This window comes from Coregonus clupeaformis, chromosome 10, assembly GCF_020615455.1.
Source record: "Coregonus clupeaformis isolate EN_2021a chromosome 10, ASM2061545v1, whole genome shotgun sequence".
Taxonomy (NCBI): domain Eukaryota; kingdom Metazoa; phylum Chordata; class Actinopteri; order Salmoniformes; family Salmonidae; genus Coregonus; species Coregonus clupeaformis.
This window is the reverse complement of record NC_059201.1, coordinates 20,001,946-20,029,034: the sequence shown is the minus strand read 5'-3', so window position 1 is coordinate 20,029,034 and position 27,089 is coordinate 20,001,946. Positions and strand designations below refer to the sequence as shown.

Sequence of the window (27,089 nt, the reverse complement as noted above, 5' to 3'; positions counted from 1 at the left end):
TCTGAACCCCAGGAGGAGGCCTTTGTCTGCCCATACACTCCTGACTGGTATTACTCTGTGTGTGTGTGTGTGTGTGTGTGTGTGTGTGTGTGTGTGTGTGTGTGTGTGTGTGTGTGTGTGTGTGTGTGTGTGTGTGTGTGTGTGTGTGTGTGTGTGTGTGTGTGTGTGTGTGTGTGTGTGTGTGTGTGTGTGTGTGTGTGTGTGTGTGTGTGTGTCGTGTGTGTGTGTGTGTGTGTGTGTGTGTGTGTGTGTGTGTGTGTGTGTGTGTGTGTGTGTGTGTGTGTGTGTGTGTGTGTGTGTGTGTGTGTGTGTGTGTGTGTGTGTGTGGTGGTGATGGTGTATGTGTGCCAAACAAAGCATGAACATAACGTTTTTATACGCTTACTTTATTCTAAAATAAACATACACGAGTATACTTTAAATGAAATGATACATCAAATAATAATAGTGAATATTAGATGAAGAAAACGCATGGTAAATAAATGTAGGCAAGAGAAAAACACATTTGACCTGATTACATTCAGCAAACTGGCCATTACTAAGGAAAGGACCTGTACAGGAGACAGTGCTTTCAGCACCCGGAGTACAGAAAATTCGCCATAGTCAATAACAAAACACATCTTCCATCCACACTAAATCATATTGGCACTTAACTAAATCGAATGCATGTATAGTAATATCCTCAATCTGGGCTACATGTACCACTTCCAAACAGCTTTTACAAGGTGTGCCAACAGTGCCATCCTTTTTCATCAGTTAAGGACATTTAGGAATCTCTCTTTCTGTTGTTTTTATAAGTGGTATACTAGCTACAGTACAGTACACATCCATGTTCAAAGATAAAACTACATGCAACAGTTTGTCTGAATGGTACATTTCATGCAAGAGAAAAAGACATGCCCACGGACACTTTTGACAAAATATGTCCATGTAGGATGTGACACTGTGGGATCTGTGTATAACAGTCAAAAACATACACACAAACACGCATGTTAGAAGGCACTGCAGTGGAGAATATGTAGTAGAAAGGCTGGAGGTGGTGGTATATACACCTGAGCACTTCTGTATTCTATGTTCTATAAACACACCCTGAATGACTTCCTCTCACAGAAACTAAAGACAGACTACAAACAGACAGAATTACAGATTCAGGTTCACTCGCTTTCAGTTATCCAAATAGCAGTTATTTGTCATATGTGAGCACAGATAATACCTGTGCAGAATACCCTTTAATATTGCTTGTGTACAAAACTGATTCAAAAATACATTGATAAACATTTAACACATGGGCATCTTTAAGAATTGTAAAATACTAGCTACCCATTAGGGTTGGTCTGCAGATGTATTACTTCAAAAGTGTATTCTGAGTTTATTTTGTTTGCTTTCTGAGAGTGTCTTTTTTCTATTGAGAGTGTCTTGTCTGCTTCTGTTTTCTATTGAGAATGTCTTGTCTGCTTCTGTTTTCTATTGAGAATGTCTTGTCTGCTTCTGTTTTCTTAGAGAGAGTATCTTGTCTGTTTGTGTTAGACAGTGTCTTGCCTGTTGCCAAAAATCTAACACATCGTGGGGCCAAAGGAGTCACCCAAACTACAAGTATTCCTCCTTTTTCTCTGGTGGGGAATGTTTAACATTTTGTCTGCAATTTAAAAGAAAAAACATGTTTCAGTAAATGTACACTTGTATACTCAGAGAACAAAACCAAAATGCACATTTCTACCAACCCAGAAATCACAGGATATTAGTGAAGCAGAAATCAACATAATATAATGACAATACAAGTCTCACTCATACAGTTAAAGTTCAGTCAATAACAGATAAAAGGATATCATGGACTTTCTAGTAAAGGGTTCACAGGCTGAAATACAGTGAAATACCGCCCCTCTAGTCTTAAGGGTCTAACCACCTAACCACACTTCTCCTTTAAGAGTCTATATTTACAAACAGGCTCAGGGGGTGGGGGTGGGGGAACGGAAGAGGCAAGCTCTTAAAGGGGTGGCGGACATTGTGTTGACCCTTAATATCAGACACTGATAAGGTGCAGACATTTAGGAAGGGGGTGTGGGGTTGGTGGGGGGGCAGAGAGGGAGCGACATAAACTATAGCGGAGAGACAAGGGTCCAAATTTTGAATCTAGGAAGGAACAGGAAAAGGGGAGACAGTGAGCGGAACTCGGACAGTCCTGGGGGACAGGCAGGGGGTGGTCAGTCAGGGAAACTAGTCTCACTCAACAACTCTGCCCTGAATTAGGGAAGAGAAGAAGACAGGCAGAGAAGAACAGCATTAGAGGAGACGAGACGAGAGGGGAGAGAGAGACACACATCAAGACCTCACTGATTCACAGATACAGGAAGCTCTCTGGTGTTAGTGAGTGAATGAGTGCTTGATGTTACATGCTAGGTAAGGAAAAATGAGAAGAGGTGCTAGCTAGCCAGGCTGCGCTAGATGTGAAGAGGTGCATGCTAGTTAGGCTGTGCTAGCTCTGTGGTTAGTTACTGAGTGAAGATGGTTGAAGTGTTTTTGAAAGAGAAAGGTTGTTGAACCTAAATTAAGGGTTAAGGATGGAGAAATTGGTGGATGCTGATGAGTCACAGCACACAGATCATTTGTAATGTAATGTGTTCTATGGCATGGAATTGATCAGATATTATGTCGAAATGTGTTGGGTTTATGATGGTTGGTTTTGTTTTGTTTTTATGTTTTTATGTTTTTATTCTTAATAAAAGCCTATGAAGGACCATGTTTTATAAACCATAAAGCGGGGTGTTAGACACAAAACCTTTCCAGGTTTCCAACTAGTTGCCTAATCTTTCTCTTACATTGAATAAAGAAACTGGTCTTGTTGAAACCAGAAACGTGTTATCTGACAGCTAGGAACTCTTGGCTTATTGTTGATATATACCTATTCATTTGAGGTTTGGGAGTTGAGGTCTTAAAAATAAGAAACGTTTCTGGAGAATGCTGTTGATGGTGGTTCAACATTTTATTGTTCATTTTGAAGACACTTAAACATACTTAAAAGCAAAGAAAATAAGAAAAAAGTCATGGCTAGTAAGTAACTAGATGTTTCAGATCAGTAAGACCTACTTTAGGTACACACAAAGTTTTTAAAAACATAACAAATATTTAATTATTTTCTTTGGGCTTTTAGCTAGTTCAGTCACATTTGTCATTTGGTAATGACTCTTAGAGGACATCTGCTGTTGACAGGCTTGTAATGGTCAACCCCCCCCCTTCATTTAGCAGAAGTGGAGGTTGTCCTTCAGGCCTATGTACCCGCATTCTGAGTACAATGGAACACTCCATACACAAAGACTTTACTAAGAAGAGGGGCCAGACGACCAGAAAACGGGGGGCATGGAAAGGTTCTTAGAAAAGTTCAATGGTTCTGTTATCGGAAGCACGATTAACCAACCCTTTAACCCAAATGAATAATGATGAAGAGCGATGAAGAGTCAGGGGTGGTGGGTGGTGGGTGGTGGATTCAAGCAGAGAAATGTGTGGGTTGAGTTGGGGTTCAGGAGGTCTAGATGGCCTGAGTAGAGGCTCAGTGAGTGACTGAAAGTACAGCATTTTAGCATAGAATAGAGTAGTATAAAATGTCCATTGAAAATTAACGTTTTCTTTAAGAGTATTTGCCTTTAGAGCACACAAGGAATAAAACCATGAGTTTAACTGAATATAACAGTGTGTTTTTATAAGAGGTCAGCCAGTAGTCCTTAGCCTGTGCCGTCTCTGAGGTATGTAACATGTGAAGGGTGGGTATTGGGTAGACTTTCATGGATGTGTTAACGAATGGAACATGATGTTAAGGCATGCAATAACGGGCATCTCTCTCTCGTTAAAACAACATTTATTTTAGCTCACATATTTTACCCTTTTCTGTATATCTGATTCGAACTGATGACATCATTAAATGCTGCTTATCCAAACCTTATCAAACTTCAAGAAAAATAGTTCAGAGAAGAATTTCTGTTCTATTCGGAATGTCAGCCCTGTATGATGTCATCAACTACATTCGATTGGAATGTTCAAATGTGTTAAAAGACACAACGCAACACACACATAGACACAGCTCCAACCAGGAAGCATAGGCATTCTGCCAAAGCCACGAAAAAACTGTATTTGTTTGTATTTTTTATTTTATCATATTTGTCCCACAATTTACCTTCAGGCATTCTGCCATAAAAAAAATCCCTATGCCTCCTGTACACAGTAATTACTTTGGCAATACTTTATCGGTTCTGTTTTAGTTTTTAGTGTGCAAAGAGTAAGACTGTTTTACAAACAGTTTTGCTTCATTCACATATATAATAAAGTATAAAAACAGAATTATTAACTGAATGAAAAATCTTAGGATCAAATTCAGATGACATCCAGTATCTGTTTAGTAACGTTTAATGACTTTTACACCACATGACAGATTTTATTAACATAAAACGCTTTAAAAGGATAATTGAGCAAAATCACCATCCTCTCAATGACAAGTATTGCAATAAAATATAAAAGTTTCAGCTCAAGAATATGTTCCATAGAATAAATGGCATTATACAATGTCATTATAAAAGCCTCTGAATTCCTAAAAGTTTCTAAAATCCAAAGGATACTTGGTGGAGACTGTGTGCTTGTGTGTGAATGTGTGTGTGTGTGTGTGTGTGTGTGTGTCTGTGTGTGTGTGTATGTGCAAGTGTTTGTGAGCTTTACACATCAGTTAAAGAGAAAAGGGGGAGGAGCAAAGTGTGGCCTCTGCTCTCTGTTTGGGTGGCTGCTGGGAGGGGGTGGGTTTACACGTACTCCCTGGCTGTGGATGGTTGTGATTGGCGGTAGTACTGCTGCCCTCGCCTCTCCTCACTGGAGCAGGAGCAGCACAGGAAGGATCCACCCAAAACCGTCAAGCTGGCCGCTGCCCATCCCACAAACAGGGCTGACCCAAACTCATACCTGCAGTGGAAATGGTCAAATCTGTCTTTAATATGGTTTTTACAGTACTATTAGACATTATATATATTATTCAGAGAGAAACTGAGTGGTGGATACAGAGTGTGACCAGTGTGATAGGGTTACCTGGCATTGACTGGCGTGTTTGGGTTGAAGAACTGATAGGACACCTGAGTGGCGTACCAGGACACGGACACCAGCGTACACAGACCTGCAGAGAGAGACAACGTATGCACTCATACACACACACACACACACACACAGTGCAGCAGTAAAAGCACTCTGTGTAATGACTCTGAGGTTGTTTTTCTCTCTGTCAGGCTCATGGTTGTCTCTGAGGTCAAGGGAGCTAATGTGTCCAAAATCACCACTTCCTGTTTACAGTTGGGACCCTTATTACCCAGAAGACCGCTGGTGAGAGTTTCTGGTCAGAAGAATGCAAGATATGAGCCCTGAAAGACTGGTTCCACTCAAACAGTAAAAGTGAGAGTAAGATGGTGAATGCTCATAAATGATAGAGAGATAACACGCTCTTAAGTACAACTCACTGTAGTGCTTGAACCTTTAGCTTAGGGAGTGGTACTTTACCATTATACATGTTCTAATAAAGTTGGTAGAGCATGGCATTTGCAATGCCAGGGTTGTGGGTTCGATTCCCACAGGGGGCCAGTATGAAAAAAATAAACAAATAAATGTATGCACTAAATGTAAGTCGCTCTGGATAAGAGCGTCTGCTAAATTACTAAAATGTAAATGTAATAGCCTTTTAAGTTGTGGGTGTTGTGGTGGTTAATAAATCAGCAAGCAGCACAGTATGGTGGTCACATTACTAGCATTACACAGTGGAAATATGTGTTATCATGCAGGTGCCCACACCCTTGCTCCAGAGTTATGTTTGTTTCTTTAATCACATGACAGTCACATGACGGTCACCTGACATTGGTCTCACCTGCGAGTAGAAAGAGGGCTCCTCCAGACACAGCGATGAGCCCCTTGGAGGTGGGGTTATTGTCGCCCACCTTAGTGCACTTCATCCCCACCACACTCACTATCATTCCTATGAAGCCCAACAGCACGGACACCACCATGAGAGCACGACACGTCTGGATGTGCACTGTGGGTGGGGGGGGGGGGGGGGAGCAGACAGAATATATAAGAGTGGGGTGGTAGCAGGGAGGGCATAAAGAGGAAAAAGGGTTGAGAGGGTCAAGGGAATGATAGAAATAGAAAGAGGAGGGGAAGAGAGAGGACAACAGAATGGGTCTGTTAGGGCTTCAGATGGCAAGGAGATCAGAGAGACTACAGGGTACAAACAGAATATCTACACACAGCCTGGTATACAGTATTTATATAGAATATCTACACACAGCCTGGTATATTTATATAGAATATCTATACACAGCCTGGTATATTTATATAGAATATCTACACATAGCCTGTTATATTTATATAGAATATCTACACACAGCCTGTTATATTTATATAGAATATCTACACACTGGGTATATTTATATATAATATCTACACACTGGGTATATTTATATAGAATATATACACACAGAGTATATTCAATGTCTAGATTTCTCAGTATCAGGGGTTAAATTGGGGCAGAACAGGAGTGGAACAGAGATTTCTGTGCAAAACATAATTGGAAAAGCAACCAACCAATCAAAACACAACCACCACATTGTAAATCAATGTGAAATCATAAATCAACTTCTTAAGACAATACAACTTTTGAACACAAAACTGGAGACAACAAAGATACACATTCTCCACATCTTTATTCTTTCTCCCTCTCTCTTTCTATCTGACTCTTTCTTTCTCTCTTATCTCCCTATTGTTCTCTCTGTCTTTCTCTCTATCTTTCTCTCTCTCTCGCTCTCTCTCTCTCTCTCTCTCTCTCTCTCTCTCTCTCTCTCTCTCTCTCTCTCTCTCTCTCACACTCTCTCTCTCTCTCTCTCTCTCTCTCTCTCTCTCTCTCTCTCTCTTTAAGAACTCATTATGTTTCCACTTCCATGTTACAGAATGGGATAATAACGTCAGTCTTAGACCTCTTAAGGATCTAAATGACATACCCAAATCTAACTGCCTGTAGCTCAGGACCTGAAGCAAGGATATGCATATTCTTGATACCATTTGAAAGGAAACACTTTGAAGATTGTGGAAATTTGAAATTAATGTAGGAGAATATAACACATTAGATCTGGTAAAAGATAATACAAACAAAAAAACATGCGTTTTCTATTATTATTATTTTTTATAATCTTTGAGTGGCGCAGTGGTCTAAGGCACTGCATCGCAGTGCTAACTGTGCCACTAGAGATCCTGGTTCGAATCCAGGCTCTGTCGCAGCCGGCCGCGACCGGGAGACTCATGGGCGGCGCACAATTGGCCCAGCGTCGTCCAGGGTAGGGGAGGGAATGGCCGGCCGGGATGTAGCTCAGTTGATAGAGCATGGCGTTTGCAACGCCAGGGTTGTGGGTTCGATTCCCACGGGGGGCCAGTATAAAAAAATATGTATTTACTAACTGTAAGTCGCTCTGGATAAGAGCGTCTGCTAAATGACTAAAATGTAAATGTAAAATGTTGAAATGCAAGAGAAAGGCCACAATATAATATTGCAATTTAGATTTTGGCCACTAGATGGCAGCAGTGCGTGTGCAAAGTTTCAGATTGATCCAGTGAAGCATTGCGAAACTGGACTATTTTGTATCAAGTCTGCCCAAATGTGCCGAATTGGTCAATTGATACATTTTAAAGTACATAACTATAGAGAACATACAAAAATGATATGGTAATAAAAAATGTAAGTTTACACACTCCCAGGAATGTCATACATGATGGATCATTAGCTTATACACTAACTTTCACACATCTAGATGGCCGGGTGGGGTGTGTGTGGAGCCAGAAACAGCAGGGGTTCAAACTGTAGAGCCCAGTTCCTACATTTGAATATAAACATTTATTTTATCAAACAAATCTATGCTACATTTTATCTCTGGGACCCTTAGGATGACAAATCAGAGCAAGATTACTGAATGTAAGTACATTATTTACCTTCAGAGGTGAATATATCAAACCAGTTGCCGTGATAAGTTTTTTGTTGTTGTGCACTCTCCTCAAACAATAGCATGGTATTATTTCACTGTAATAGCTACTGTAAATTAGACAGTGCAGTTAGATTAACAAGAATGTAAGCTTTCTGCCCATTTAAGACATGTCTATGTCCTGGAAAGTTTGCTGTTACTTACAACAGTCATGCTAATCACATTAGCGCACGTTAGCTCAACCATCCCGTATACGGGACACCAATCCCATAGAGGTTAACTGTCACTCTCAATCATTCAAAATTAATCCACAGGGGTTTCATCGCTCAGAATTCCATGGATAACCCACACATAACTCAGTGGGCGGGACATTTTACATATTTACTCACTCACTCACTCACACACACACACACACACACACACAAATACATAAACATACGGATACATTCTGTAGGAGGACACAACGTACACACACAAACATACATACACAAACATACAGTACATACTCATTTTCTGTCACACACACTGTAGGAGGGCCCGTTTTACATGTTTCAGACAGTGGGATTAGTGTAGCTTTGTCACAAAGCGGGATTGTTTTCACAGGGCTGTCGCCACAGTGATCAGACACTGCGGCCTGCAACACACACTCACACAGCAGCCCTGACAACAGAAACTACACTAACACAATGTGAAAACAACACCAGTACAACGCTAATACTGCATTAATATACTCACCAAGACCTTACAAACTGCAGACACTACACCAACATTTTTTATCTAGTTCACAGCTCAATGTTAGATTAACACTCTCTCACACCATAATCCACGTGCATTAACCATGAAAACAGCAACACATATCTACATCTTCACAAATTACACATTTCTACAGTGTTGCCAACAAATTAAGCTACAACAATATAAAAGACTACATTCATTTGCCACTGGTATAGCCCTTCCAATGCCTAAACATCACACAAGAAAACCACAGCACAATACTACAACCACAGACAATAATTGACATTTTAGTCAATCAGGAGACACTCTTATCCAGAGCAACTTACAGTAGCAAGTGCATATATTTTCATACTTTCTTCATACTAGTCCCCTGTGGGACTCAAACCCACAACCCTGGTGTTGCAAGTGCCTGCTCTACCAACTGAGCTACACGGGACTATAATCTAACAGCAGACCAAATTATTACACATTAGAATAGAATAGAACAGAATAGAATAGAATAGGAGAACTACATAGTATAATTGAATACTGACATTGACAGTGTGAGAAAAGGTACATCAAATACAACTGGAGAACAATAGTCTATCCAACAAACTTAAGTCATAATTTACATTGATGGGAAAACACACTCACACATTCATAGTTTAGCAATAAATCACATCTTAGAACCTGATCTGAAAGGGCTAGTGATGGGCGGATGGGCTTTGAAGTTTGATTTATGTGTGGCAGGATCTGTTTGAAGGAGAATTTTAATGGTTTATGAGAGAAAGAGGTTTTATTTTCTCTTTCTCCATTCTCTCTTTCATCCTGTTTGGGCTGATCGTACAGGGCACCACTCTGATCAACGGAATAACAGAGGAGTCAAGGGCGTGTGTGTGTGTGTTCCTCCCACTATACTCTACCCCCTGTCAAGGCTGGTAGTGCCAGGCACAAGCTGTATGTGTGTGTGTGTGTGTGTGTGTGTGTGTGTGTGTGTGTGTGTGTGTGTGTGTGTGTGTGTGTGTGTGTGTGTGTGTGTGTGTGTGTGTGTGTGTGTGTGTGTGTGTGTGTGTGTGTGTGTGTGTGTGTGTGTGTGTGTGTGTGTGTGTGTGTGTGGACGATGGATATTGTCCTTTGTGAGATGACTTGGGACTTCATACGTAACATTGGTTTGCCCACTCCATTAAAACAGAAAACCATTCCAACAACTCTACCTTCATTCTATTAATGTAAATGTCAGTGTGACACAAGCTTTGTGGAATAGTGTAGAATAAGCTTATGGACACTGATATATGGATGAAGATTGTCACGTGAGCCTTCAGCTTCAGAAGCATATTTTACATCTACAGCACCAAAGGGCCATATCAGCACTCCTGTCCAGTTGGCAAGAAACAAAACCACACTCAATAGCTATAGACAGAGAGAGAGAGGGATACTGGAAAGAGAGACAGCAAGCTACTGGAGAGAGAGAGAGAGAGAGAGAGAGAGAGAGAGAGAGAGAGAGAGAGAGAGAGAGAGAGAGAGAGAGAGAGGGAGAAGGAGATGAACAATGTGTGCAAGTACATAGCTGCTCTCTACTGATGACCTCACAATGGCCAGCAGGATAACAAGGGATGGGAGCATGGTGTGATGGGAGGGGAGAACATCAGACCATCCACCATCTCATCAGCCTGTGTGGGCTGGGGGTCAGATATTCCACTGTAATATCCAGAATATCCTCCATGTTGCCACCAAACATTCCTTGACAGTTCAAATGTTTACCTATAAAATAATGTCAATATCTTTGATGTCAATATATATATAATTGTGCCAATATGGAGTCCACTGCCAGGGGATTCTAAATCTCCGACCATACCAAAGTCTGTGTATTTATAAGGCTGTAGGAGAGAGTGCTCTACGACTTGGACAGTATTTAACACTAAGCTGTCAAGAAAAGAGAACCTTCTTTGATGTTCACCTCAAAGGGATACCCTGGTCCTCAAACCTGGCAAAACAGTTCCACTCATGTAACAGTAGTATAGTAACCTAGCTGTACAGTGGACCTGGATTTATTTGCTTCATTTTCCCCAGAGCCAGATAGAGAGAGGTTGGCCATTATTCTGTCATCCAAAAAGCATGATGTGACATAACATGATTCCAAGGCAGCCATTTTAGCATCTCCTGAAAAATCTTGACAAATAACAGCTCAGCGATATCATCAGAAGCAGAAGCAGCAATATGGCATCCATCTCTAAAGTTGGCTAAAATCTACCTATATTGTATATTGACCCTGTTGTGTCCTGTATAGCACCAGTACTGGTGTGGTATTGTACACTGCCTAATGCAGTACAGAGGTTTCATTCACTGCAGAGCCCAGAGAACTGAGAGCTAGGGTGGGTTGTGACGAATACCAGGCAGTATCTGCCTCTGAGACTCTGAGACAGCAACAAGTAGAATAACTGTTCTTTCAGCACCACTGTTCAGACTAGAATGAAACAAAGCAGGATAAGACAGTGTAAAAAAAAAACTCTAGATTCCTCAGGAACTGTAGTGTCTGTACAGGGAGTAGTATCCTTCTTTTTGTCATTCTAGTGTCCAGACATAGTCAAAAGCCTCTCAGAACAGCTTCTCACAGCTTTGATAAAACATTTTTACATTGTCACAGGTTTTGAAAATGAATTGACAATTAATCAGATATCTGAAAAAAGTCCATCAGCTTCCACTGCAGTGCTTTGGTACACTCCAACAACACAGTCTGGTGAACAATTAGCCCTCATCACATGTTCCTCATGCTGTGTAGTGAAGGAGAAGGGTTCATTTAGCACAATATGAAAGGCACCTGCAGGAACTGCTAAACACACACAACAGACGTTCAACTCCAGTACAAACGCTTCAGCACACACACACACACACACACACATACACACACCTTGCATCCAAGACCAGTACTGAGTCTGAACATACCATAACAGGAAGAGATGTTGGTAAGACTTTGAGTTCACTCAACAGTGGAATAGAGTGAGTACGTGCCAAATGGTACAGTTCAGTGGTTTAATCTCTTAGCCCGGTTACCCGACCTACACTCAACAACATGCCTTGCTTGACCAGACAGCAACAAGTAGCAGAAACCATGCTAGTATAACAAGGGGTCAACTTTTCAAAAGTTGGTACCAAAGTGTGTTATGCTGTTTGCTCTCACTCGCTCGTTTTCCACTAAGACAAACACACACACAGGGAGTGTTAGGGCCGGACAGGAACAATGCGTGTGTGGGGGGAAGACAGAGCACATTCTGAGAATATCTCTGGTGTTTGGCTCAACACTGGGCTTTTCTTCTCCAAACAACCACTATTCATCACAGGGACAATACTCTGTTTTTATTACGCCGATGAGCTAAAGGAGACGCGAGCTCCAGCTCACCCCTCGCAGAAAAAGCCACAGAAAATGTTTTGATATAATTACATTTACATTTTATATATAATGAATTGCACAGCGGCCAAATGTTAGCCTGATTGTTTTTTTGGGGCGGTGTGCGTCACAGGGATTAACATGGGTATCCATGTTTCTTAACAAACCACAAAGAAAAACAGAAAACTCCAAAGGACGACAACCATTCTGATTTACAGACAAATTATTTGACCAAGTCCTCCCCCAGCTTTTCATTACCCTAATGGGGTAATCAGTGGAGACAATAGATGTGTGAATTCATGTAATCTGCCTGCCATTAATTATGAGTCAGTAGGTCTATGCTAAACAGATTGGAGATGACAGGAACCTTATATTCAGGGCTAATTTATGCCTGAACCCCACATTCCTCTCTCCCTCCCTCCCTCTCTCCCTCTCTCCCTCTCTCCTGCTCTCTCTTTCTTTCTCGCTCCCTCTCACCCTCTCTCTCTTTCTCTCCCTCTGCCTCTTCCTCTTTCTCTGTCTTTCTCACCCCTCCCTCCCGCCCTCCCTCTCTTAATTAAACATGCCAACAGCAGCACTTTTTATCTGATAGATTTATGCCTGACTTTAATGTGTTCCAGACAGTTGTATTAGTTAGATTGTTTTATCAACTGTTTATGCATTCAGTTTCTGAATCATACAAATAGTCCAATGGATAATTTGATCATGATGTTTCTACAAAACACTACCCTCTATAAATCAACCCAGTTAATGGCCCATGTTGGGAATTGGGTAAACAGATATGTTATATGAGAATCAACAGCTATAAGGCATCTCATAACATAATGACCAACCACTGACAGATACATAACTGTCCATACACAGGCATCTAAGACTGCTTTGGATGACATTTTTATTCAAACTATGGCAGTGAGAGAGAGAGAGCGAGAGAGAGAGAGAGAGAGAGAGAGAGAGAGAGAGAGAGAGAGAGAGAGAGAGAGAGAGAGAGAGAGAGAGAGAGAGAGAGAGAGAGAGAGAGAGAGAGAGAGAGAGAGAGAGAGAGAGAGAGAGAGAGAGAGAGAGAGAGAGAGAGAGAGAGAGAGAGAGAGAGGGAGAGAGAGAGAGAAAGAGAGAGGGAGGGAGAGGATTTGTTCAATGATGCAATGCTGAGGCAGAGAAAGAGAGAGGAGAAGATAGAACGTTTGAAGTTGGGTTAGGGATAGAAAGCGAGATAATGACAGGTCACAAGTGTATGAGTGATCGTTGCGATGTCCTACTCACCATCCAGTGACAACATGGAGTCAAACACCTTGCACTGCACCTGTCCTGTACTCTGGGAGGCACAGCTCATCCACAGGCCCTCATAGAGCCCCACGGCCGTGATGATGGCGTCGCCCGCGTACGAAGACTGCTTCCACTGGGGCAGAGCCGTGGTGGAGATGATGCCTATCCAACCTCCCAACGCCAGGAAGTAACCCAGTAACTGGAAACCCGAGTTTGCCATCCTGTCTTTTTGTCTATCTGTTTTTGTCTGTCTCTAGCTTTGTTTTTCTCTCGCTTACTCTCTGTTTACTTCTTTATTTCTTTCTAAATGTATAGCTTTCTTTCCTTTCTATTTATCTGTCCTCTTTCTGTCCTTCTTTTCTTTGGCCACTATTTTGTCCACTTCAGAACACCTGTAGCAGTCTCGTAACACAGTGTTTCCACACACAGGTAATACTGTTGGCAGGGTGAAACACAGAACTCCCCAAAACTTTTTCTCAGATCTCCCGTTGTCTCTCAGAGCCACAGAACCAAAGTCAAACACCACTTTACAGACAATCCAGATTTCAATACAACCCCAGGCACTCTCTCAGTGGTCTCTTTCGTTTCTCTTTCTTCCTCTGGTCTCCTTTCTGGTCACTGTCCGGTCTCTCTGAGCATCTCCTTCTCTCTGCTCTCTCTCACACATCTGCCGTTCTCCTCTCTCTCTCTCTCTCTCTCTCTCTCTCTCTCTCTCTCTCTCTCTCTCTCTCTCTCTCTCTCTCTCTCTCTCTCTCTCTCTCTCTCTCTCTCTCTCTCTCTCTCTCTCTCTCTCTCTCTCTCTCTCTCTCTCTCTCTCTCTCTCTCTCTCTCTGTCTCTCTCTCTCTCTCTGTTTCTCTCTCTTTCTCCAGTTGGAGGTGTGTGTGTCCGGGTCTTGGGGTTGACCAGACTGCTGTTTCCTGGTTGTCTGGGGTGATCAGGTCGTCAGGCTCGGTCGCTAGGCTCACTGGGCTTCCTCAGATACTGCATGGTTTCTCCTGACTCTCTATCTTTCTCTTTCTCTCATCAACACTCTCTCCATCTGCTCCGCACTTCGAGGGCTGAACGAGGGATAAAAATAGAAAAAGTTTATGCACACAAAAAGCCCCTAACAGGTTGGGCACAGAGGGGGCCAAGAGCTGAGCTCTGATTGGCTCCTTCTGTGTTCTAGGAACGCCCAATGGGAAGGAGAGAGGAGAGAGGGCAGGATGGGGTAAGGGGGGTCTAGGGAAAGAGAGAGAGAGAGAGAGAGAGAGAGAGAGAGAGAGAGAGAGAGAGAGAGAGAGAGAGAGAGAGAGAGAGAGAGAGAGAGAGAGAGAGAGATTATACTGAGTGGAGTTCAGAGGTAAAGCAAAACCACACAACACAAAACTCTAAACTCTTTCCAAGCTCCCATAGCAGTCAAACCCAAAGCATCACAACTTTAGAGAAATGCCAGTAGACTTTCGATGTTCTCAACTTCTGTTACACAATATTATTTCTATTAGGGAAAGTCTATAATGATATGAAAGTACACATTTCTGAAAGTTGTCTTTGCATTCTGTAGTGTATTGTTTAGTCTGTTGTTAGTTGTTGTCTGGTCTATCAGATGTTAGATGTTGTCTGTGTCAAACCCTGTAAATGTTTGAACCCTGTTGTCTAAGCATCGGCACCGTAAGCTGACAAATACACATAAAAGTCAGCATTAAACCGACGAGTGTGTAAAAAGGACATGTCACACCTAGACAACCCCTTTGGAAATTATGGTCTGGCCCAGCAAAATTCTTCCCATCCCCATGGAAACCTGTACAATTGAGTCCCCGGAGTGAGAGAGGGTGGGGCAGATGGGGGGGTAGATAGATAGATAGATAGATAGATACTGTAGATACTGTAGATAGATAGATAGATTAAGCTTGAATTGGGACTTTCAAGTGTGTAAGGACGTATGTTGTTTTTATTCTGAATGTCAGTACTGAGGTTTCCCTTGAGAATTGTGTTTTTCAATTCAACATAGTTTAATTGAATCCAATGTACCCTGTTACTGCCAATTAGATGGTCAACACACTGTCTGGGAAACGTTACAGTTTTTTCACATCTCTAAGAGACATCTCACATCCCCTCCTTACACACACATATGATCCACCCACCCTCAAAACACAAAACACTGTTCCCACACACATGTAACAAGTGTTGAATTGGATTTTATATAATCTGAACAGTTCCCATGCCTGATATTAGTGTACATTCCCTTTGTTGTTGTAAGTGCCCTTTTTAATGTCGCACACTTCCTTGTCTTTCTGTATTCCCCTCATAAACATCCCCTGCCCCCCTTACCTCTTCTCTGTCTACTGTAACCATGTGGAAGAGGTACGTTACAGTAAAATTGTCCCATGAAAATCAATCCTATGTTAAAACACTTAGAATTAGTTTATATGGTCACTGACAGTGTATTATAATGATCTCCCAGGATTGTATTGTGATATGTATGCATTTCAAATCAACTGCCGAGCAGTTGCCATACCAGGCGGTGATGCAACCGGTCAGGATGCTCTTGATGGTGCTGCTGTATAACTTTTTGAGGATCTGGGGACTCTTGCCAAATCTTTTCAAACGACTGTTTTCGTGTGTTTGGACCATGATAGTTTGTTGGTGATGTGGACACCAAGGAATTTGAAACTCTCGACCCGCTCCACTACAGCCCCGTCGATGTGAATGGTGGCGTGTTCAGTCATTTCAGTCATTAACTTTGTATCTGTTGATTATTGAATACTGTACATGCTAGCTAGCTAGCTACTGTACATTTTACTGTGCGTGTCGTCATTGGGCATGGCTATCCCCTTGTTAATTTGTACTTTGCAGAAGAGTTGGCGTATAAATGCAGCACAGCATGTGTTTATGGACGTTTTTTCTGTCATTATCAGGTATGTCATGTGTTTTTGTTTGTTGAACTACGTTGATGATATTTTACTGTTAGTTGTTCATAAGTGCATGTCACTGTACTGTACGTAACACCTGGCTGTCACTGGGAAAGTTGGCTAGACTATAGGCTATTCTGTACATTTCTATTTCATACTGTACATTGTGTTTGCATTACATTGTACTGTTAGTCATGAGATTATTGTTATATTGCGCCCTGTCTACTGTACCATATGAAAGAGAGGAGTTGGCGTATAAGGGCAGCACAACATTTGATTTCTGTCCGTTTTTCCTGTAATTACCAGAGAATAAAAGATGGAGGTTTTTCCTGTCATTATCAGAGAATAAAAGATGGAGGTTTTTCCTGTCATTATCAGAGAATAAAAGATGGAGGTTTTTCCTGTCATTATCAGAGAATAAAAGATGGAGGTTTTTCCTGTCATTATCAGAGAATAAAAGATGGATGTTTTTCCTGTCATTATCAGAGAATGAAAGCAAATCTCATGCTATTTTACACTCTTTGCCATGAGGCTGAGAGAAAATATTGCTGTTTTAAAGCAAATTTCCTGCTATTCTACACATTTTGCCATGAGGCTGTTTAAAAGCTAAATTTCATTCATTCCCAAAAAAGTGTTCATATACTATACTATATATACGATATATATACACTACATGACCAAAAGTATGTGGACACCTGCTCGTCAAACTTCTCATTCGAAAATCATGAGCAGTTGGTTGGTTCCCCCTTTGCTGCAATAACAGCCTCCACTCTTCTGGGAATGCGTTCCACTAGATGTTGGAAAGTTGATGCGGGGACTTGCTACCGTTGAGCCACAAGAGCACTAGTGAGGTCGGGCACTGATGTTGGGCGATTAGGACTGGCTCGCAGTCGGCGTTCCAATTCATCCCGAAGGTGTTCGATGGAGTTGAGGTTAGGGCTCTGAGCAGACCAGTCAGGTTCTTCCACACTGATCTCGACAAACCATTTCTGTATGGACCTCGCTTAGTGCATGGGGTCATTGTCATGCTGAAACAGGAAAGGGGCTTCCCCAAACTGTTGCCACAAAGTTGGAAGCACAGAATCGTTGAGAATGTCATTGTATGCTATAGCGTTAATAATTCCTTTCACTGGAACTAAGGGGCCTAGCCCGAACCATGATAAACAGCCCCAGACCATTATTCCTCCTCCACCAAACTTTACAGTTGGCATTATGCATTCGGGCAGGTAGCGTTCTCCTGGCATCCGCCAAACCCAGATTAATCTGTCGGACTGCCAGATGGTGAAGCGTGATTCATCACTCCGGAGAACGCGTTTCCACTGCTCCAGAGTCCAATGACGTCAAGCTTTACACCACTTCAGCCGACGTTTGGCTTTGCGCATGGTGATCTTAGGCTTGTGTGTGACTCCTCGGCCATGGAAACCCATTTCATGAAGCTCCTGATGAACAGTTCCTGTGCTGACGTTGCTTCCAGAGACAGTTTGGAACTCGGTAGTGAGTGTTGCAACCGAGGACAGACGATTTCTACGCGCTACGCGCTTCAGCACTCGTTGGTCCCAACTTGTGTGGCCTACCACTTCGCGGCTGAGCTGTTGTTGTTCATAGACGCTTCCACTTCACAATAACAGCACTTACAGTTGACCAGGGCAGCTCTAGCAGGGCAGAAATTTGGCGAACTGACTTGTTGGAAAGGTGGAATTCTATGACGGTGCCCCTATCCGAGTTGGGCATCTCCGGCGCGGCTCACTCTTGGATTGCGTCCTACCTGACAGGTCGCTCCTACCAGGTGGCGTGGCGAGAATCTGTCTCCGCACCACGTGCTCTCACCACTGGTGTCCCCCAGGGCTCAGTTCTAGGCCCTCTCCTATTCTCGCTATACACCAAGTCACTTGGCTCTGTCATATCCTCACATGGCCTCTCCTATCATTGCTATGCAGATGACACACAATTAATCTTCTCCTTTCCCCCTTATGATAACCAGGTGGCGAATCGCATCTCTGCATGTCTGGTAGACATATCAGTGTGGATGACGGATCACCACCTCAAGCTGAACCTCGGCAAGACGGAGCTACTCTTCCTCCCGGGGAAGGACTGCCCGTTCCATGATCTCGCCATCACGGTTGACAACTCCGTTGTGTCCTCCTCCCAGAGTGCAAAGAGCCTTGGCGTGACCCTGGACAACACCCTGTCGTTCTCCGCTAACATCAAGGCGGTGACCCGATCCTGTAGGTTCATGCTCTACAACATTCACAGAGTACGACCCTGCCTTACACAGGAAGCGGCACAGGTCCTAATCCAGGCACTTGTCATCTCCCGTCTGGATTACTGCAACTCGCTGTTGGCTGGGCTCCCTGCCTGTGCCATTTAACCCCTACAACTCATCCAGAATGCCGCAGCCCGTCTGGTGTTCAACCTTCCCAAGTTCTCTCACGTCACCCCGCTCCTCCGCACACTCCACTGGCTTCCAGTTGAAGCTCGCATCTGCTACAAGACCATGGTGCTTGCCTACGGAGCTGTGAGGGGAACGGCACCTCCGTACCTTCAGTCTCTGATCAGTCCCTACACCCAAACGAGGGCATTGCGTTCATCCAGCTCTGGCCTGCTGGCCCCCCTACCTCTGCGGAAGCACAGTTCCCGCTCAGCCCAGTCAAAACTGTTCGCTGCTCTGGCACCCCAATGGTGGAACAAGCTCCTTCACGACGCCAGGACAGCGGAGTCACTCACCACCTTCCGGAGACACTTGAAACCCCACCTCTTTAAGGAATACCTGGGATAGGATAAAGTAATCCTTCTACCCCCCCTTACCTCACCCAAAAAAAGAAAATAAAAAATAATTTGTAAAGTGGTTGTCCCACTGGCTATCATAAGGTGAATGCACCAATTTGTAAGTCACTCTGGATAAGAGCGTCTGCTAAATGATGAAAATGTAAATGTAAAAGTCACTGAGCTCTTCAGTAAGGCCATTCTACTGCCAATGTTTGTCTATGAAGATAGCATGGCTGTGTGCTCGATTTTATACACCTGTCAGCAACGGCTGTGGCTGAAATAGCTGAATCCACTAATTTGAAGGGGTGTCCACATACTTTTGTAAATGTAGTGTATATTATACTATACTATTTTTAAAAATTGGGGTGGGGGCAAAGCTGCTGGGGGTTGTGCTACGCCAGTGGTCATATGTAAGCCCTTTTAAATACTCAGGGGTCTTGACACAGGCTGGAGCCATTGGGATTGGTTGGTCTCACAGTGGGGAGGAGTTAATCACCCAGATAGTCATGAACTTGACCACAAGAACAGCTGCACCCCAAACACACACACTCACACTCCCCTCTTTGCTCTTCTTACCCCATGTTCACGTTTGAGTTGAGCCCACTGAAGTGTGCAGCTTTGGATGGACACACCCCCTCTCCCCACTCTCTTTTCTTCCTTTTCCTTGGCCCCCTGATCATCCCTCTATTCCACCTCTCCTCTCTCTTCTCCCCTCTTTTTTCCTGGTCATTCCTCTCTCCAGCCCCCTTTACCCTCTCATTTTCTCTCTCTTTCATCTCTCTAGACCCTCTCTCTCCCTCTCCCCTCTCCCCTCTCCCCTCTCCCCTCTCCCCTCTCCTCTCTCTCCCTCTCCCTCTCCCCCCTCCCCTCTCCCTCTCCCCTCTCCCTCTCCCCTCTCCCCCTTCCCTCTCCCCTCTCCCTTACCCTATTACCTTATGACCACATAACACACAACCTGAACATGTGAACAAACACCTGACCTCACTGATCGAATGACACACCCCACTCCGCACAGACGTCAATTCAACGTCTATTTCACATTGGTTCGACGTAATTTAATTGAAATGACGTGGAAACAACGTTGATTCAACCAGTGTGTGGCCAGTGGGACGTCTTCATACTTGTCTTTTGAACCCCCTTTATGGGTAATGCTAGTGTGAAGCCTCTGGGTGTTCATATCCATAATGGGACTTTGCAGGTGGCTGACTTTTTATGACCCAACAGCAATGAGTAGTGTTTTTCTTTGAAAAATAAAAGGTGATCATTTATTTTGCAATAAGCTTCACTGTATTCTCTTCACCTCCTTCACCTGGGAGACGATTTAGACTTAGGAAATGTACGCCTTTCCTACGCACACTTTTCCTACGCACCTCTCAGTAGTTGGTATTTACCTTATGGAGGTGAGTACCGAGGTTTGCGGGTGTGGCTCCCTTGAGCGCACTGAATAAATGTAATTCAACCCAAGAAAACACACCCACTGTGTGGCCTACCAATTTGATCAGAGAATTTTTGCTCATTTCGTTTTTTTTCTGTTCATTTATCTAAAGCGATCCCTTTAAATAATGTGTAGGCCTACCTTTAATTTGGAATTTAATCGGCACAAGACTAGAATGTAGACTATGGAGAATGTGTTCAGAATATGGAAAGATAGCCACGAAAACATATGCATATGTTTGGCTCCGTTTCAGAACCCATGGGTAGATTTAAAAACAATGATTTTATACATTATGTATGTTTAGGGAATAATCATGAATCCTACTTACACATTTTAGTCATTTAGCAGACGCTCTTATCCAGAGCAACTTACAATTAGTACGTTGATCTTAAGATAGCTAGGTGAGACAACAACATATCACAGTCATAGTAAATACATTTTCCCTTAGTAAAGTAGTTATCTGCAAAGTCAGTGCTAGTAGGAAAAGACAAGTGCATTTCTATTTAAAAAAGGTGGTTTGATTCATTCTGAAAGTTGCCACATTCAGTTCATCAATGGTAACATTGGAAGTAGTGTACAATACAATTATAATATGGAGAATAGTATACAATAGCATGATATAATAAATATAACCTAATGGCTGTACTGAACCGTACTACCCTACATGGAACTGTCTGTGTAATGACAAGTGTCAAGTCTTGCGCCGTGCAGCAAGTTCAAACTAACGGTTTGAGCTCCATAATGATGGTTCTACTAAGCTAACATATGAAACTGTTTTAAGATATTTCCATAGAGTGGTCATATTAGTTTGTAGGCCAAACGGTTCGGAGGCTACAGATGTTTTTGTGAGAAGACACATTTTCGGGATGTGTAATGGTCTGACAAACACCGCTGTAGCTCGGCCACCTTCCACCGCAGATGTGGAAGGCAGCCACAACTAAACCAAAAATCAGACATTGCTTTTCCATTTGAATTTGGTTGTGCTTTTAGATGGTTGAAAGTATAGTGATAGAACATTGGAAATGTAACTAACCTTTGGCTGTCTTTTTGAGTGGGTGAATACAAAGCATTGATCACCATGATCATATTCCAGAGCCAAAAAGTAACAATCAACTGTGCATTGAGCGATAGCCCTGGTTCCCATGGACACAGTAGTATATTTTCTGTGTGATGTATGATGGAAAATTTGAAACCACTTGAAGCTTGGATGTCCCTCCTACCATTTCATTTGCTCTTCTGACTGTCCACGTAGATTCCACGTCACAATACGTTGACAAATTACGTTGAAACAACATTGATTCAACCAGTTTGTGCCCAGTGGGATCCTCCATATGTTCTCTTTTCTCTTCCCCCTACAGTGCATTCGGAAAGTATTCAGACACCTTGACTTTTTCCACATTTTGTTACATTTTACATTTACATTTTAGTCATTTAGCAGACGCTCTTATCCAGAGCGACTTACAGTTAGTGAATACATTATTTTATTTTTTTATACTGGCCCCCCATGGGAAACGAACCCACAACCCTGGCGTTGCAAACGCCATGCTCTATCAACTGAGCTACATCCCTGCCGGCCATTCCCTCCCCTACCCTGGACGACGCTGGGCCAATTGTGCGCCGCCCATGAGTCTCCCGGTCGCGGCCGGCTGCGACAGAGCCTGGATTCGAACCAGGATCTCTAGTAGCACAGTTAGCACTGCGATGCAGTGCCTTAGACCACTGCGCCACACAGGAGTTACGTTACAGCCTTATTCTAAAATGGATTAAATAATTGTTTTCCCTCATCAATCTACAAAAAATACCCCATAATGACAAAGCGAAAACACGTTTTTTGAATTTTTTGCACATTTATTCAAAATAAAAAAACTGAAATACCTTATTTACATAAGTATTCAGACCCTTTGCTATGAGAATCAAAATTGAGTTTAGATGCATCCTGTTTCCATTGATAATCCTTAAGATGTTTCTACAACTTGATTGGAGTCCACCTGTGGTAAATTCAACTGATTGGACATGAGTTGGAAAGGCACACATCTGCCTATATATGGTCCCACAGTTGACAGTGCATGTCAGAGCAAAAACCAAGCCATGAGGTCGAAGGAATTGTCCGTAGAGCTCCAAGACAGGATTGTGTCGAGACACAGATCTGGGGAAGGGTACCAAAACATTTCTGCAGCATTGAAGGTCCCCAAGAAAACAGTGGCCACCATCATTCTTAAATGGAAGAAGTTTGGAACCACCAAGACTCTTCCTAGAGCTGGCCGCCCGGCCAAACTGAGCAATCAGGGGAGAAGGGCCTTGGTCAGGGAGGTGACCAAGAACCCGATGGTCACTCTGACAGAGCTCCAGAGTTCCTCTGTGGAGATGGGAGAACCTTCCAGAAGGACAACCATCTCTGCAGCACTCCACCAATCAGGCCTTTATGGTAGAGCAGCCAGACGGAAGCCACTTCTCAGTAAAAGGCACCTAAAGGACTCAGACCATGAGAAACAAGATTATCTGGTCTGATGAAACCGAGATTGAACTCTTTGGCCTGAATGCCAAACGTCACGTCTGGAGGAAACCTGGCACCAGCATGGGAGTGGCAGCATCATGCTGTAGGGATGTTTTTCAGCTACAGGGACTGGGAGACTAATCAGGATCAAGGGAAAGATGAACGGAGCAAAGTAAAGAGAGATCCTTAATGAAAACCTACTCCAGAACGCTCAGGACCTCAGACTGGGGCGAAGGTTCACCTTCCAACAGGACAACGACCCTAAGCACACAGCCAAGACAACGCAGGAGTGGCTTTGGGACAAGTCTCTGAATGTCCTTGAGTGGCCCAGCCAGAGCCTGGACTTGAACCCGATCAAACATCTCTGGAGGGACCTGAAAATAGCTGTGCGGTGACGCTCCCCATCCAACCTGACAGAGCTTGAGAGGATCTGCAGAGAAGAATGGGAGAAGCTCCTCAAATACAGGTGTGCCAAGCTTGTAGCATCATACCCAAGAAGACTTGAGGCTGTAATCGCTGCCAAAGGTGCTTCAATAAAGTACTGAGTAAAGGGTCTGAATACTTATATAAATGGAATATTTCAGTATTTTTATTTTTAATACCTTTGCAAAAATCTCTAAAAACCAGTTTTTGCTTTGTCTTATGGGGTATTGTGTGTAGATTGATGCATAAAAAAAACTATTTCATCCATTTTAGAATAAGGCTGTAACGTAACAAATGTGGAAAAAGTGAAGGGGTCTGAATATTTTCCAAATGCACTGTATATCATCTCACCACCCTCCGGCTTCTCTTGTTCTTCCCTCCCTGCCTCATTTATCCCCTCCAACTTCTCTCCATCTCCTCCACTACTGTCTCATCACCCCTAAACCCAATTCAGATGGGGGCCATCTTTACGCCATCTTTTCTCCTCTCCTTTCTCAAACCATATTCTCCACCTCCCTCCTCCCCACTCTCTTTCCCCTTTCAGTTCCATGCAATCCACCTAACTCCTCACCCCTCTCCAACCACTTCATCCCCCCAACTCTACCTTTTCACTCCTCTCTCCCCCTATATCCTTCTGCTCTCCCTTTCCTTTCCGCTTCTATACCTCTGCCCCCTCTCGCTACCCCTGACCTGCCAGGTTTCCCATGGTGACCAGTCTGTGGGGTTCTGTAGTCAGGTTCACAGATGGCTAATTACCTGCCTGACATTCAGAGGAGTTTTGGTCAGACAGCAGTTGAGTTTATGAAGAAAAACGGAGTGAAACATAGAAATAGAGAGATAAAAGACAGGAAAACAGAGTAGGGGGGCTTCAACAGAGCTCAGCGCAGGAGGAGCTTTTGAATTTTGAAACATAAAAACACAGCTATTGGTATGAACAACATGACAGAGCAATGACAATGGTTGAGCAATTTAACAACACAAAACTATTGGACAAGCTATTTTACAACACAATACAATTTGGTGAACAAGATACCAACAGCACCTTGTTGGATATTTTCAATGCCACCCAAAACCACTAATTCCTTTAATTTACAGTGTTAAATAACACAAATATGTGAAAACAATATTTCTAGTGGACAAATGTTTCATTTTGGCGTTATAATAAGGTTGGTAGCAACATGGAAAATAATTGTGGAAATCTGTTGCAGCTCAAGTCAACTACAAAATCCAAAATGCAACGCTCTCTCTATGGGCTGGCTGGCTGGCTGGCTAACATAGTTACACACAATAATACCAAAGACAATATCAGCATGTGACGTAGCTAGTTTGCTGTAAAATCGCCTAAACAAACTGCACTATCAATTTAGAAGTCATCACAGCGTGTAAATATATATAAAACACAGGAAAATCATGTTTTTGACATAACTGGGCCTTTAAAGTAAAGCTTAATTGCGTTGTGGTCACGCACTGTTAGCTTGTTTGCCCAGCCAACATAGAGCTGTAATGTGATGGAGACATATGGTGAATCCCAAACCACCCTCTCACTCTTACCAACTCGCTCAGAGGGCCCTCTGTTCTCACGTGTTGCTGACGAAGCTCAGAGGGTGACTTCCAAAGAGTGGCAATGGGATCAATACACCCATCACTCCTGACTTGAATGATGCAATTCATGTTCCACTTTAAAATAATAATGTTACATGTGTCAAGTCTCGAAATCAGACATAAACAAATGCTAGTGGCATATATACTGAACAAAAATATAAACGCAACATGTAAAGTGTTGGTCCCATGTTTCATGAGCTGAAATAAAAGATCTCAGACATTTTCCATATGCACAAAAAGCTTATTTCTCTCACATTTTGTGCACAAATTTGTTTACATCCCTGTTAGTGAGCATTTCTCCTTTGCCAAGATAATCCATCCAACTGACAGGTGTGGCATATCAACAAGCTGATTAAACAGCATGATCATTACACAGGTGCACCTAGTGCTGGGGACAATAAAAGGCCACTCTAAAATGTGCAGTCTTGTCACACAACACAATGCCACAGATGTCTCAAGTTTTGAAGGAGCGTGCAATTGACATGCTGACTGAAGGAATGTCCACTAGAGCTGTTGCCAGAGAATTTCATGTTAATTTCTCTACTATAAGCCGCCTCCAACGTCGCTTTAGAGAATTTAGCAATACATCCAACTGGCCTCACAACCGCAGAACACATGTATGGCGTCATGTGGGTGAGCGGTTTGCTGATGTCCACATTGTGAACAGAGTGCCCCATGCTGCAGACAACAAACACCATTGCATTTTATCTATGACAATTTGAATGCACAGAGATAATGTGACAAGGTCCTGAGGCCCATTGTCATGCCGTTCATCCTCATGTTTCAGCATGACAATGCACCGCCGCATGTCGCAAGGATCTGTACAGAATTCCTGGAAGCTTTAATATGTCCCAGTTCCTCCATGACCTGCATACTCACCAGACATGTCACCATTAAGCACGTTTGGGATGCTCTGGATTGACATGTAAGACAGCGTGTTCCAGTTCTCGCCAATATCCAGCAACTTTGCACAGCCATTGAAGAGGAGTGGGACAACATTCCACAGGCCACAACAGCCTGATCAACTCTATGTGAAGGAGATGTGACACGCTGCATGAGGCTGCACACCAGATACTGACTCATTTTCTGATCCATGCCCCTACCTTTTTTATAAGGTATCTGTGATCAAAAGATGCATATCTGTATTCTCAGTCAGGTGAAATCCATAGATTAGGGCCTAATGAATGTATTTCAATTGACTGATGTCCTTATATGAACTGTAACTCAGTACAATCTTTGAAATTGTTGCATGTTGCGTTTATATTTTTGTTCTGTATAATTAGGCATTATTTTTTATGAAATTGCGCAAACTGTAAAAATATTGGGATAGCACTTCGCTCTTAAGCTTGCAGTCTTGCTGGCTCGGTCAAGGTGGCTGTCTTAGGGTCTAATTAGCCCCTACTCCCTCAACCATTTTCACTCCCTCAGCTTTGAGACACTTGTGCAAATGGCGAAGGCATGCATGAACGCGCAAATGGAGGGGCGAGGGGAAGGGGAAGAGGGTGATTTGGGATTCAGCCAGGCTGTTTTCCCAGGCTTCCTTCCTGCAGGTTATTCTCCTAAACAGGAAACCAGCTAATGAGACAGACGAGGTTAGAGATTTACCGCCCTATCAAATTAGCCCATGCTATGGTTGTCAGGGTTACCGCGAGGTGTGTGTGTGTACATGTAAACCTTATTGGGGTGGGATTGCGTAGCATCAGTGACCGGCCATTCTCATTGGCTGTTGAGCTGCTTTTGTTTTAGATTAGCTGAACTCACAGGACACACTCTTTTCACGCCATTTTGATACAAAGTGATTTTCGAAGCAGGTTAGGAGAGCATTTTCACTAACTCCAACCCTTTTCCTAACATTAACCTCAGTCTCCTAACCTGCTACCTTAATTCTCATAACCTACTGCGTAAGTTCTCCTTCTCCTGCTACGAAAAAGTCACTTCGGTATCGAAGTGACGTGAAAAGAGTGTTTCCCCTGAACTCACAGTCAGAGCTCAGAGATAGTAGAAAAACAGAGGTGTCTTTACAAGTTGATTTTAAGTTTTGTTCTAGTAATTGAACCATTGCCCATACTGAGGTTGGCCCATAACTCTGATGTTCTAGTAGGTACCAGCACTCATCCAGTTAATTAATGG

The 27,089-nt window shown here is 43.0% G+C and overlaps 1 protein-coding gene across 2 annotated transcripts; it reads right to left on the bottom strand.

The window, feature by feature from the left end:
- Positions 1-369: 369 nt before the first annotated feature.
- cldn19 (claudin 19) lies at positions 370-14,048 on the bottom strand. Of its 2 annotated transcripts, none has more exons than XM_041888308.2 (5): positions 13,345-14,048; positions 5,885-6,049; positions 5,062-5,146; positions 4,792-4,938; positions 370-2,238 (listed from the first exon to the last, which is right to left on the bottom strand). In XM_041888308.2, exons 1-5 carry the CDS (start codon positions 13,565-13,567, stop codon positions 2,202-2,204), a joined length of 657 nt encoding a protein of 218 aa, XP_041744242.1. In that variant the 5' UTR covers positions 13,568-14,048; the 3' UTR covers positions 370-2,201. The 2 variants fall into 2 exon arrangements, with proteins under 2 accessions (XP_041744242.1, XP_041744241.2); XM_041888307.2 differs by having other exon boundaries at positions 370-1,636.
- Positions 14,049-27,089: the final 13,041 nt, after the last annotated feature.

Bases quoted from the DNA above. Each gene is read 5' to 3' on its own strand.
- cldn19 (XM_041888307.2), bottom strand. From the start codon at position 13,567: ATGGCAAACTCGGGTTTCCAGTTACTGGGTTACTTCCTGGCGTTGGGA. The intron at 5,147-5,884 runs GTGAGACCAATG...CTCTCTCTGCAG, and splicing joins AGCCCTCTTTCTACTCGCAG to GTCTGTGTACGCTGGTGTCC. The intron at 1,637-4,791 runs GTACGTGTAAAC...TTTAAATTGCAG, and splicing joins CAACCATCCACAGCCAGGGA to ACAAAATGTTAAACATTCCC.